This window comes from Lycium ferocissimum, unplaced genomic scaffold, assembly GCF_029784015.1.
Source record: "Lycium ferocissimum isolate CSIRO_LF1 unplaced genomic scaffold, AGI_CSIRO_Lferr_CH_V1 ctg2187, whole genome shotgun sequence".
Classification (NCBI taxonomy): Eukaryota; Viridiplantae; Streptophyta; class Magnoliopsida; order Solanales; family Solanaceae; genus Lycium; species Lycium ferocissimum.
Genome location: NW_026719979.1, coordinates 85,743 through 100,012, shown reverse-complemented (window position 1 = coordinate 100,012; position 14,270 = coordinate 85,743). Strand labels below are relative to the sequence as shown.

Sequence of the window (14,270 nt, the reverse complement as noted above, 5' to 3'; positions counted from 1 at the left end):
CGTGGCATCCACCTCATCATATGGCTGTGCCACGTATGATTGGATGTCCACCTTGGACAAACTTAACGGAGGAAGGGTATATTTGAACTAATAATATAACGATAGAAGTATATTTAGACTCAAAGTATGACGAAGGATATATTTGACCCTTTTTAAATAGTATAGGAGTATATTTGGCCCTTTTCCGTAATTTCTAAGTACTAAAAGATTAGGAAAGTTCATGAATTCGATAACAGCTGGACGTGGAAAGTTTTTGGAAGAAACTCCTTGTAGTCTTGTGATAGAAAATGACACAACAGTTTTGACGCTTTAGTTTTTTGTTTCAAACTCCTAGACATCACAGTAATGTATATATTGGATTTACTGATAGATTGCTACTCCCTCCGGATAAAAAAAAAGAGTCCACTTTTACTTATATTTGTACACTCCTTAAAAAAATACTAACTCCAAAACAAAAATAGATAATTTGACTAAACCACACCTAATTAAATAAGCATCGGGATTTGATCATATAACAATTAGCAAATCTGGAAAAATACGGTTAATTCTTTCTTGATTTGATAAGTGGACACTTTTTTTGACCCAAGAAAAAAAGGCTAAGTGGACACTTTTTTTATCTGGAATTAGTTGTTATGTTTCGATTCTCAAAAGTTAATTATACTTATCTTCGGAGTAGATCAACAACATATCCAATGTAGTCCCACAAAGTGGGGTCTAGGGAGGATCGAGTGTACGCAGACCTAACCCCTATATTGGGAGATAGAGAGGTTGCATCTGATAAACTCTCGGTTCAAAATAAAGCAATAATAAAGCAGGTCAAAACTTGATTAGATCAATTCAATATTTTATAATTAAAACTTAGACATTCAAAAATTTATATAAACAGTACTATAAGTTGCAATGTTTTTCATGTCAAGTTCGTGAAAAAAATTAAATTTAAAATGTTGGTCAATTTGACTCTAAAACAGTGAAACATGACTACTAATTTTGAACGAGAGAGTAGTAGAATTGTAGCTAGAAATTATACTTGCATTATGTCCACATTAATTGGACATAATGTCAACATGTAGTTAGCAATGTTTTTGTTTCAGCATAGTGCGGCAGATTTCAAGATTTAAAGTTTATAAATTTTTATACAATAATAAATAGGTTTAAAATCAAATATTTATAAATATATAATAGAACTTTTAATACATACGGACAATTTGGGTGAAAGCCACTGAATTCTCGTAAATCGTAAGCTCTAATTTGGATCTGCCACTATTTCAATAGTATGATGTACCCATATATTTTTAGCATATATGATGAAGTGGTCCAGAATATATGGTAATTGCTGCCTCCAGACGTGTTTGAAGGAAAAGGAAAGGGAACTCATTAGCTGTTCCTCAAAATTTCAATCTCTTCTACTACCATAATCTAGAATAATAATGAGCGATAAAAGACTAAGAAAGAACCCTTTTCTTTAAAAGTTTGGGTCTTCCAATGGGAACTAAAATGGAGATGGGGTAAATATATTATGAGGTTTCAAGGTCAAATCTTAATAAAATTAAAAAGCAGCAAATGATGTTTTTCTATACACTCGAGTCTTGGTGGACAGAATTACATCATACTTAGATAAGTGATAGATAGCATATATCTAATCGAAGTACATACGGAATGACCCGAACACTATCGTCATAAAACAACAATAGAAGGAGCTTTCCAAAACAAGAACGTACGTTTTTCTAATTTGAAAGGGAGGCAGCGTTAAAGATGATTCCTATTTCCTCTTTAATTAGGGATTTTGGAAAATTTAGTCCTAAAATTGGTGTCTATTAACTTATATACTAGAATGTAATGTAAGAGCGTAATGGTTGTAATTTCACTTTACAACTAATTAAATGATTTCAATTTCACCGATCGACCTTCTTCTCTTCTTTGCTTCACTTTCACTTTGTTCATGAGCTCACTCTTCTCCCACGCAAGAATTTAAAAGAATAAGTTGGTACATTGCAAAATACTACTTACTAATTAAGTACACTACCTAAAATCGTTCATACGCTATATTGCTTGAATGGAGCAAAAATTTCGTTCGACTAACAATATCTTTCCAAACTATCAAATCTTCTTTAAGTTTGTGACCGTTACTCGTCAGAAATATGTATATTTGTTTGCTTCCTCCAGAAATGAATAATAATCGTCTTGTTGACTTCCAACAAATATTTATAATCTTCAGTAATAGCCGTAAAAGAATAAAATTATATGTCATGTGTACATGACCGCTCGACTAACTTTGGGACAATCTTATATATGGAACAAGGAAGGCATCTTTTTAAAATTCTTTCCCTGGCCTCAACATGAAGTTGAGATACATTTTTGGAGCTAATGTGGAGTTGTGGGGACATGTTCCAAAGGAAAAAGACACATCTCTGAAACTCAGAGAAATTTTGATAAAATCCTGCCCAATGAACGAATAAAGGACAGATTATATATCTTTAATTTCTCAAGGTTTCAAGTAGATTGATTTTATAGCTTTTTATAAATTTATTTTTAATTTTACGTTTTTTTTTTTGGTTAAAAGATTTTTAACATATAAAGTATTTGGAAATAATACTTAATAAATTTTTACGTGATTCTTTTCTTTTATTCAAATTATAACGAGCTATGTTTGTCCACTTGCTCTTTACTAAGGAACCTTTAAAAATGATAGAAGACAAACACAGCAGATGCACTTGGGTAGAAATGTGCTAATAATTACTCATAGAAAGTAAAATAATTACCTCATCTTTTTCTCTTCTTTGGGCTCTTCTTCTTTCTTAATTTCTACCTTAGTACTTTCCTCTGGTGCCTTAGGCAAAGATGAAATACGTTCAACTTTTCGACCACTTTTCTTCTCCACCCTTTCACACACTTTAATTGGATCTGCATTTTTGCCTTTCCCCACCATTTTACTGGCCTTGTAGTCTGCCGTTACTCCCTCTACTCGTGCTCCATTAAGAGATATTTACAGGGTATGTACTATGTAACGCTAGCTTCAATTTGATACTAATAATATAAAATTATTTTCTATTTTCAATATATATAACTTAAAATCGTAAAAATTATACCCAGAAAAGCATCAATGTACAATACATAAAGTAAATGTCTTTGTTAGACTATACTACTTCCTCCGGTTCAAAATAAATGTTTTTTTTATCGGATATCCCCGAGGGACGGTTCAAAATAAGTTTCCACCTAGCCTTTTTCTCACCCCTCAAGAAAACACTAATTCCTAAAAAAATAAAAAAAAATATAAAGGTGTTCTGACTAAACTACCCTTAATTAATAAGACTCTTGCTTATTTATTGTCTTAAGTAAATATAGAGACAAATATGGAAAATAAAGTCAATTTCATAAAAAAAATCATATAACTCAAACTAGGGTTTAGGTTTCATCTTCGCAAGCATTACCATCACTCAGCGCAGCCCCAATCCAAGAAATCGAAAATGGTGAAGGGACGCCAAGGAGAACGCGTCAGACTCTACGTTAGGGGAACTGTTCTTGGATACAAAAGGTCGAAGTCGAACCAGTACCCAAACACATCGTTGGTTCAGATCGAAGGAGTGAACACTAAGGAAGAAGTGGACTGGTACCTTGGGAAGCGATTGGGGTACATTTACAAGGCTAAGACAAAGAAGAATAACTCACACTATCGTTGCATTTGGGGTAAAGTTTGTAGGCCCCATGGTAACAGCGGTGTTGTTAGAGCTAAGTTCACCTCCAATTTGCCTCCTAAGTCCATGGGAGCTAAGGTTAGGGTCTTCATGTACCCAAGCAACATTTAAGGGGAGCATTTAGAGGTCATGGATCTGGATTTGACATCGTTGGTTGCTTTGGATGGCCATAGTTTGCCGCATCAATGTTTTCAATGATGATGAATCTTCATCCTTAAAAGTAGTTAGAGTTAAGTTTTGTGATGTGCTTTGTGGAGTTTCTCATCTTATCTTTTTGTTTTCATCAATTCCGGTTAATACCAAGGGTTAAACATCTGATTAGATGTGGCTAATTTTGCTCATGAAGCAGTGCGACTTTTTTGTATGACTATTAAGCTGTGTCTTTGCTATAAAAAAAAAAAATCATATAACTCAAAGTACTCAAGGATGCGGTCAACTGGTCAATGAAGTTAGTTAAATACTATGTGGTCTTAGAATCAAACCTCAATACGAAAAAAAAGTAGACGGGTTTTTCTCCTCTATCTCAGTTTTGGCGAACAAAATTACCAGATATAGTGTTATTGAGCAATAGTTAAATGATTCGTGAAATTACCAAGATGAAACTACCTCCATCACTGCGATTAGAACAAACTCAACGTATATTTGTAATAGACTACAAAATTGGTTTTCTCCTCTATTGTTTTGGCGTCGGAGTCAGTGTGATGGCCATTGATCAAGTGACATGTGTGGTGATAAAATGTTATCTCAATTGTTATATGGTCTTTGGTACAATTAAATAACTCGTTGCTATTTTTTCTGTAGAATATAAAATCATGAAACAATTTTTTTGAAAAGAGGAAAGAGTTTGAAGGTGATTGATTTCTCAACCTTTTGTCTTCTTGTAAAAAACTTGATGCCTACAGGATCTCCACTATCATCACACTACTCACACTTTCGAACTCCTACCTAAGATTATCTATATAGATTCGGGTTAATTAATTTTGTAGTCCTTCACAAATTTGTTTTAAGTTTCTAAAATTTTCTACTAGATTTTTTTGTTACACATAAGAGGTCTAAATATAGCACACAAAAAAATTTACAGGATCATCTTCTTCCATTCAAATTGTAAAGCGTTATGTTCAACCATTTCCTCGCTACAAATCTCACATGTGATAAAAGATATTCCTTCCGTTCCACTTTGATGTGGCAAGGTTCAAAATATAAGGATCAAAATAGTTAAAATTTCTCTATGAAATTGAGACATAAATTCTTCCAAGTTTCTATGAAACCACTTTATAAGAGAATCAATAGTACTCCCTCTTCCAAAACTGTCAGAGGAGGTAGGGACTTTGTACTTGGAGATTGGTATATGACTCAACCAGTGATGACTATAAGACCTTTAAGATTCATCACGAAGTATGCAGTAAATTCTCGCTCTGAAAAGTGGTTCCTGGAGAAAATTGATAGACAATCTACTGGCCTTTGTCCTTAGTTGTCTGGTATGGATTCTTTGGCATTTTTACATGTAGCATTTCGTTGGCTTGGTTAGTCGCTAAATTATTTGGTGATTTCGTTTAGTATTTCAAATGATGTGTATACAGAGATATCATTATCAGAGCAAATGTGTTTCATGACCTTCAACATGTCGCATGTCGAATTTGGCGTTTCGGTATTGAGAGGAATGTTGTGTGGTCATCTTACTTATACTCATCAAAATGAGGGTACTTTTAAGTTGTGGGTAATATATAAAAGATTATGGTAACAAGTGATCTTGGTATATTTCGATTACTATAGAATTTACAGTGTCTTTATTCAGTCATACCAAAAGATATGTTTGTGGACGGTGAAGTACTACTTTGCTGCAAGTTTCTGATCGTGTTGGTTCTTTATTTAGGACATCCAGAGTGAGCTAGATCATTTGGATGACTGCCTCAACATGATACTACACTGCCAGACGCATTTATTAACTAGTAAATTTGGTCGCGCTTCACGCGGTAATAAAAAGAAATCAGTAAATTTAATTAACAATTTTCTTTTTATAAAATTACTCAAGATAAAAGTGATATAAAAACTTCATACATATATTAATTCTATAACTCTTTTTTAGTTTGCTTCAACAGAGACATAAAATTTATAATTGGAAGGCAATAACAATGATATTAAAATCAAAACATATGTACTTTACAAATAAAACCATTAACAAACTCCAATAGTAGAGAAACTAACCTAATTATACATGGAAAAAAAATTGTGTTGTCACTTATCCTTAAAAGTTTTTTTTTTTTTAATTCTTTTACTGATTGCTCTGGATAGTTTACTCAATGATTTTATTTGTTACTAATTTTATCAGTTACATATTCTAGTGTACTCCATTCAATGATTGTTTTTTTTTTTTAATTTCCCACCCGGTGTCATTCACCTGCATACACTCTAGCATTCATTATTTGGTGGTACCCTTCAATAATAAACTGGGTTTTTAGTTTTACAATTTCCCAAATTATTGAGGTAAACATTGTAGTGTTTTGGAATTTAGATCTCTACGCCATAATAAAGAAATTTACATCCACCTTATGAGATTATACTTCTTCATTGAAGCACCAACGATAATTTTACCAACAAAAAAAATTCTCTTTTACTTTTTCATTATTTAATGCCAAAAACACACACACACACACTTTTTAAAATGAAAAGAAGAGACAAATCGTTTTTCTTAAGTTTGTAAATAAGTAATTTAGCTGTTTTATGTCCTAAATTGGTATTTAACTTCACGAGGTAGTTAGATTTTGATTTACAACATATATTTGCGCAAAATTCAAATGAAAATAACACAAAGAATTTCACTGTTCGAATCAGTACACTATTTTCCTTCTTTAATTTTTTTCCTTCCCTTCTTTCCTTTTTCTTTACATAATCTATTATTTCATTTCCCCCCTTCATAATGGTCATGTTGATCTTCACACATAGCTGGCCTCTAAATCAATTAAAATACTTCTTTTCTTGAAGATTTTAATTGAAATGCAAACTATTATATAAAGATACACACCTGGATTATGCCAATCAATTTCAAGAAGAAAATACAGAGTAACTGAGTCTAGACTATGTGCGTACTCCTCGATAACTTGGCTATGGGCCTACCTATTGATCAAACAAACACCATTCAATAAAATGTGAACCCTTTATTGGACCACTTAGTAATCTGTCTTATTTCTTTAGTATAAAGTTCAGCCATGAATTTCGGCCGTGAAGTTCAAAAGTATGAAGAGAACTGGACGGAATTTGGGCGAAAGAGAAAAACGTACCTAAAAGATCTGAAGAGTTATGAACGAATTGATGTTCTCGGTTGGAACAAAAGAGATGAAAGAAATGGCCGATGATTCTAGAATTCCGTTTTGAGTGTCCGTGTTTTGGAGAGCACAAAAAGTGCTTTTATGACTGAGTAATGAGTAATGCTTAAGAATTTGGGGTGGTAATGCTTAAGAAGCAATTACTACTTGCATCTCTTTGATCAATAATGTAAATGTGCATTTGGGCACTTATTAAAAATATCATCTGTTGAATTAAAAAAAGGCGAAGGTTCATTTGTAGTGCTCGCAGAAATGCATCAATCTATCTAGACTATTCTTTAACAGAATAAAAGGCAAAGCACTTGAGAAAAGAGAAAGCTCTAAAGCTTATTCCCTTAGGATGACACAACAATCCTCCGTCTAGCAAGATCACCTGCAATTTCAAATACAGTCTTGCCTGCCAGTAAGCAAAACTCTATTTTAGAATCCAATTCAGTTAATATATTTTTCTGGAAAAGAATTACACTAACATGTAAGCTAAATTGTGATCATCTGTTGCTGGCTTTAGAACCATTGCAGAAGGTAATAGGTTGGCGCTATCTCAGTTATGTAGTTCAGATGACTCCCACATCATAATCTTTCGTGATAAAGTTGAAAAATGAGCCCAGAGCTTGGGTCTATTTTAGATACAGTAAGATAAAAAGGAGAAATAAACAGCTTTACAAATAGCACAATTGTATTAATAGTGTCACGGATGCAATATTCTAATATTTGGCAACCTGACAATACCAGTTTGAACAAGCCATGACTAATCGTTAACTTTCCAAAACTAATTTAGCATACATACAAGAACAGTAATAAGAATATGGCATATTCGGAAAGAAAGAGATCTTACATGAAGATAGTAACCGTCCGGCAAAAGTCTAAATCTAATTCAAGCTCTAATAATTGCAGACTTCAAATAAAATTAACACGTCTAAAGGTGAAAAGCCGTAGATGAGGATGAATAAAACAAAGGAATCAACTAAAATTTCAGTTCTCGTACATACATTCCCTCCATTGCACTGTGGGAACCATAGAACAGTCTAAATGGAAGAGAAACGAAATCACATAGGAGGCCAAGTGTAAGGACATAGAGCTGACGAATTAACTTCACTTAACAATTTGGAATGTCAAAAGGGAATATAAACAATTAGTGATACAATCATTGGAAAGACTAAAAAGACATCAAAGAGATATTTGATAAAACATTTCACCCAAATGTGTCTCGTGCTAAATGCTTATGTCGGTCTACTATGACATTCATGCCTCCACCATTTTGTGATCTAAACTTTTGCATTGTCCTCATATTTTTTGAATTCCACATGTGTTACTCCTGCATTGCCAATTGCAAATCACGGACAACCAAAATCTTCAGACATTGACAGATGTCACAATGAACATGGTTACAAAATCTTTTTTGGTATTATTAATTCAACAAAGGTTCAGAACCAAGGTTACACTGTGATCCTTTACAACAAAAAGACAACCATGCTAGAACCTAAAACACGTCAGTTATATCTAGAACCCAATCATCTGTCAATTGAAGCAACAAAAACACAAGACACATTTTGTTTACGAGAGAACCAAGATGCAGCTTACCGTTTTCAGAGGGTTTTAGTGGAATAATTTGATTTCAAGACAATTATGGTCCCTCAATAATTTGAAGAATAAGGAGCACTTTGATTGTACATACAACCAGCAAATTGACCTGCAGAGCTCAGAGACAAAGGCTGAATTTCATTCAGAGGAAATTATTAGCAACAAGCTACTTGGAAGGAGCGGAACTTGGATGTCCTCGGATTAAATGAATTTGGAGCCATCAAGTTCTTTGGTTAGTTGGCAACCAAATGACAATATCAAAGATTTTGTCTATGTTTAACTCCGATTTTGATATATCATCATTTCTTGATGTTACATCATTCAGAAAGTTTTCACTAAAAAAATCACCTTATATGATTCTGTAAATTTTCGACTTGGCAAGATCAGTAAATTACAAGGACATACGTTTTACAATCTCAACTTGACCAACATTTTGAAAAAGAAAAGGATCATTATTCAATCATTTGAGAGTGGGAAGCTTTTGATAAGGCTGAAAGCCCTAAAACATGCTTTACAGTTCTAAAAAATGATCCAACTCTATCTTGTGTTTAGCATATTGTAATTCTTCTTGACCGTACCAGACCGACTGTAGTGTTGGCTACGCACTTATGTATAGCTTTAATCAGATGGTCCGGATTCATTTAAGCAAGTGCCATAGTTAACGCGTTTTAGGCACAGAACGAGGCATGATAATAAAGCAGAGTTGTCATTAGTCAATAAATACAAACGAAAAAGCTAAAACTCTGAAGGATAATCAGACGGAAGCTCATCATGAAAATAGCACAGACATTCGAAATTGAATAGTGAGAAAAAATTTAGGGGGTAAAAACAGAGAAAACAGAACAGATAAAAAACCTTATCAAGCCATTTCCAATAAGGGGTATCTGTGCCACCATCGAGAACTATATCACTCAAATGGAAAGATATAATATACTATGGATAAGAGAAAAGGATATGAGAAGAGATTTCGAGCACAAGTAGAAAGGAGGAGAAAAGGACGAAAGGCACAAATAATCAGGAGAGAAAAACAAGGCTGAGTTGTGGACGGGTCCTCACATAACTGCGATTTTTCTATATTCGCAGAATTGTCCTTCATAAAATCACGCAGGTTATGTGTGCTTCACTCGGTTAGCTTCGCCTTCTACTGTAGCCAGTGAAATTACCTTTAGTTTCGTTCTTGAAAAAAAAAAAAAAAAAATCTCACTCTGAGTTCAGTCCTTTTTTTAATTTTGAGTACTTGTTCTTGTAATTTTATGTGACTCCATTTATCTCTCCTTGATAATGCATATTAAAACCCCAAGACACATTAACATATAAGTATAATTGAAAGTTCATCTAAGTTAGGGACGGAATCAAGACCCAATTTCTTTTGAATTAGCAACTCCACAAGATTTTTGTATGAATAATAATAACAGAAGGCTTTTACCACTAATGGGAAGAATATATTCATTGGGTATAGGACTTTGACATACATAGATACAAGTCAGGAGCCTCAATAACGAGTATTTTAGCATCCTCAACTACCAGGTGACTGAAAATGCAAAGTAAGTTAGATTAGATAAAATTCATCACCTTTTAATCTTTAATGGCAAAGTACATTTTGAAATAGCATTAAATCCAAATACTAATAAACATAAGATGCTAGTTCACTATAGTCCGTGCAAGCTAAAGTAGAACTAAGAGCGATGATTCAAAAGGGGAAATTTCTATAACTAATTACATATTTCTTTTTAAGAAAAATATTAGAGATTAATCGAGGAGAAAGAACATTTTATTCCTCAAGGACATACTATTCATTTATTTGTGAAATATATGAGAAGCCATCCATGCTTATTAATGTGTTCGTTGTTGGTGATGATTGAACCGCCATGCTTGCATGCTACTCCATCAACTTGTTCCCCTTTTATATTTAGGATTTGCGAAAATCTAAAAACTATGACTGACCATGCATAAGAAACATAAATAGTACTCTTTTTTTCACAATAATAAAAATGAGGCACCTGCCAATATATTGGCTTTACCTCAAATGGTTCCTACAAAGAGTTAAAGTTTAGAAATTGCCCTAAACATTGCTTGCCATTTTAAGAAAGGCAACAAATAGAATAGCAAGTAGAGTTTTCAGATAACAGTTTTCTCATATCCTCAAGCCCCATTCTTGTGCAACATTCGGTGAGGAAAGCAAAACTATTTCAGAAAAGATAACTAAGAGCCCGTTTGGATTGGCTTATAAGTTGCTTATAAATTGCTTATAAGCTGTTTTCAGCTTTTTTGAGTGTTTGGCTGGCCAGCTTAAAGTCATTTTGTGCTTAAAATAAGCTCAAAAAAATAATTGGTATTCCACTTAAATTATCTAAAGCGAAATTATAAGTGAAAACAGCTTATAAGCCAAAAAAAATAAGTTAGACTACCCCAACTTATTTTTTTTAGCTTATAAGCTGCAAACAGCTTATAGGCATAAGCCCATCCAAACAGGCTCTAACTTACACCCTAAATTATATATAACATTAGACTGAGAAATCAAATCATTTAGGCAATATTTCAACCATAATACACACGCAAAAGAAAAAGAAAAAAGAGTTGTGAATTTGTGAGCTCATTAGCAAATTTTAGGAAATAGCGCAAGTTTTCTTCCATCCCTAACTTCGGTCTAACAAAAAAGAAGTTATTACATCTTTGTTGACGCTGGAAATTGATTATGTACAGAATTGTAAGCTATAAAACGACACTGAACCAGCAAATACAGTAGAAAACACACACATGCATGGCAAAGGAGGAAGAATAGTAAATGATAAAAGCATAAAAGATGAGATGAATATTATCAAAACTCACCACAAAGCTAAGCTCGAGAGAAACCTGTGACAAGGAGTAGAATCCATTCTTTAGATATTCTATATTTTCACATTCACTGCATCTTTAGAACGTTAAAATAAATGTCAGTGTAGTTTACAACAACATTAGTAACAGCTGAGAAAAGATTTGAACTCTGTTTCAGGAATAGGATTAACATGTGGGTTACAATTTACATCATCTCCAATAAACGATGATGCTGAAAATAGCAATGGATACCATATCAAATCAAGAGAGGGCTTTCCTTCAACCCAAAAATTGTAATTATTCCCTCTTTTATTTTTAGAAAGAGATGTCACCTTAGAACAACAGCCAAGGAAATTCAACCATGAAAATGGAAACTGTTGAGAGATTTTGAAAGACAAAAAAAAAAATAAGCACAGAAAACAAAGAAAAACCAAGAAGATTTGAGCAAAATTTTGAAGAATCATACCTTAAAGTCGTTACTATAAGAAGATGAAGAGTGCTAAAAGGGTTCTCGACAGACAGAAGAGGAGGAGAATTGATAGAGTACTCCTCTGTTCTGTTGGAAAATCTGTTGGAAAATGAGGCAGATGTTTCCAGAGTGATCACTTCAATAACTGCTGAAAAGATAGTTTTGCCCTTGGTCGTTCACATCATGGCTCTTCTATATTATTTATTAGTAGAAGACTAGCAAATTATGCCTGTGCATGGCCCAACTTGATTAATTTGGTTACTTAATTTAGTTAATTTTTATGGTTTTTATATTTTGTAAAAGATACTACGATTCTCCTTAGTGGGTCTCCATATTTTTTTTCTTTTCCTCTTATTTTTCCCCCTAATTTCTCAATTATTGTTAAAATTTATCTTATTTTGATTATGTTCGTCTCTTTTTATATTTAGTAAGTTGACAATTCAAATATCCTACATGTCAAGTTTATAATCACAAGATTCAAAAAATATTTTATTATATTATACACATTTTTAATTTAGAACCACAAAATTCAAAAGTCTATCTTTATTTCTTAAACTCCGTGTCTAGTCAAACATAGATCTTTATTTCTTAAATTCCGTGTCTAGTCAAACATAGACACTTAAATTGAGACAGAGAGAGTATATGCCAAATGAAGGAAATGAAAGGACAATTGAGACACTGCGGACACGTAGGGACTTAAAAAGTAAACACACAAGAGGTAGTATTAATGTTAAACTTTTAAAATATACACATGTTAGTCCCGGCTTAGAGTACAATTTCAGTTGTTTTTTGTACAACTTATTGTTGCTGTGTTCGTCCACCTTGGGCCTTTTTTGTTAAATAAATTTAAAAAAAATTGTCTTATTTTGGTTATGTCCGCCTCTTTTTATATTTAGTAAATTGATAATTCATATATCCTACATGTCAAGTTTATAATCACAAGATTCAAAGAATATTTTATTATATTAGACACATTTTTAATTTAGAACCACAACATTTGAAAGTCAATATTTATTTTTTAAACTCCGTGTCTAGTCAAACGTAGACACTTAAATTGAGATAGAGGAAGTATATGCCAAATGAAGGAAATGAAAAGACAATTAAGACATTGCAGATCTGTGTGGACTTAAAAAGTAAACACACAAGAGGTATGATTAATGTTTAACTTCTGAAATGTACACATGTTAGTCCCTGCTTAGAGTACAATTTCAGTTATTTTTTGTACAACTTATTGTTGCTGTGTTCGTCCACCTTGGGCGTTTATATATAATATAAGAAAAATATAGAATAGAAAAATAGACATATATTTTTAGTAATGTGGCCAAGTAATATGGGACGAAGGGAGTACTTCATTTATTAATTCTTAAAGAACATGCAAAGTCAAGTATAGTAATGTGGCCAAGTAATATGGGACAAAGGGAGTACTTTTTTATTAATTGTTAAAGAACGTGAAAAGTCAAGTAATGTGGCCAAGTAATATGGGATGAAGGGAGTACTTCATTTATTAATTCTAAAAGAACGTGAAAAGTAAAAAGTGCACATAGGAAATAAATATGTGTCGGAAAATTAAAATTGAAGTGCATATATGTATACATGAGAAGAGAATAAATATTCAGCAAGAACGTGAAAAGTCAAAAGTGAACGAGTAAAAGTGAACGGAAGAAATAAATATGTGTCGGAGAATTAAAATTGGAGTGTAGACTTGTATACATGAGAAGAGAATAAATATTCAGTACTATGACATATGTCTACGTGAGATTTATTAATTCTTAAGGAACGTGAAAAGTCAAAAGTGAACAAGTAAAAGTGAACGGAGGAAATAAATTTGTATAGGAGAATTAAAATTAAACTGCATACGTCTATACATGAGAAGAGAATAAATATTCAGCAAGAACGTGAAAAGTCAAAAGTGAACAAGTAAAAGTGCACGGAAAAAATAAATGTGTCAGAGAATTAAAATTGAAGTGCATACGTCTATACATGAGAAGGGAATAAATATTAAGTACTATGACATATGTCCACGTGGGATAAAAAGTAGTTGATTAAAGTATACAAGTTATATAGCTTTTGGTACAAGTATTCATTGCGTGTATCATTTATAAAGCTTTTGGTACAAGCTGTCAATGCTGTGTTGGTCCCTCTTCCACACTTATACTAGTTTCACAAGGCCCGTGCTAAGCCCGAGCCCAAACTCTTAAACATTTTAACTTTTAATGTTAACGAAATTATTTACTTCAATTCAGATGTAGAGCCAACATATGAAATTTGTGGGTTCTGAATTCTTATTTTTTAAGTTATTCAGTATAAACTAACATATTATCGTTCAAATACAAAGTTTGTGGACCAAGCTACTGGGTTCGATTGAAATCATTGTTGACACTCTAGCTCCGC

General features: G+C 32.8%; 1 protein-coding gene across 1 annotated transcript; it reads left to right on the top strand.

Annotated features, from left to right (window-relative positions):
* Nucleotides 1–3,381: 3,381 nt before the first annotated feature.
* On the top strand, nucleotides 3,382–4,062 carry LOC132043191 (large ribosomal subunit protein eL33y-like). The gene has a single exon (XM_059433675.1). The coding sequence runs from the start codon at nucleotides 3,465–3,467 to the stop codon at nucleotides 3,801–3,803; it is 339 nt and encodes a 112-aa protein (XP_059289658.1). The 5' UTR covers nucleotides 3,382–3,464; the 3' UTR covers nucleotides 3,804–4,062.
* The last annotated feature ends 10,208 nt before the right edge of the window (nucleotides 4,063–14,270 follow it).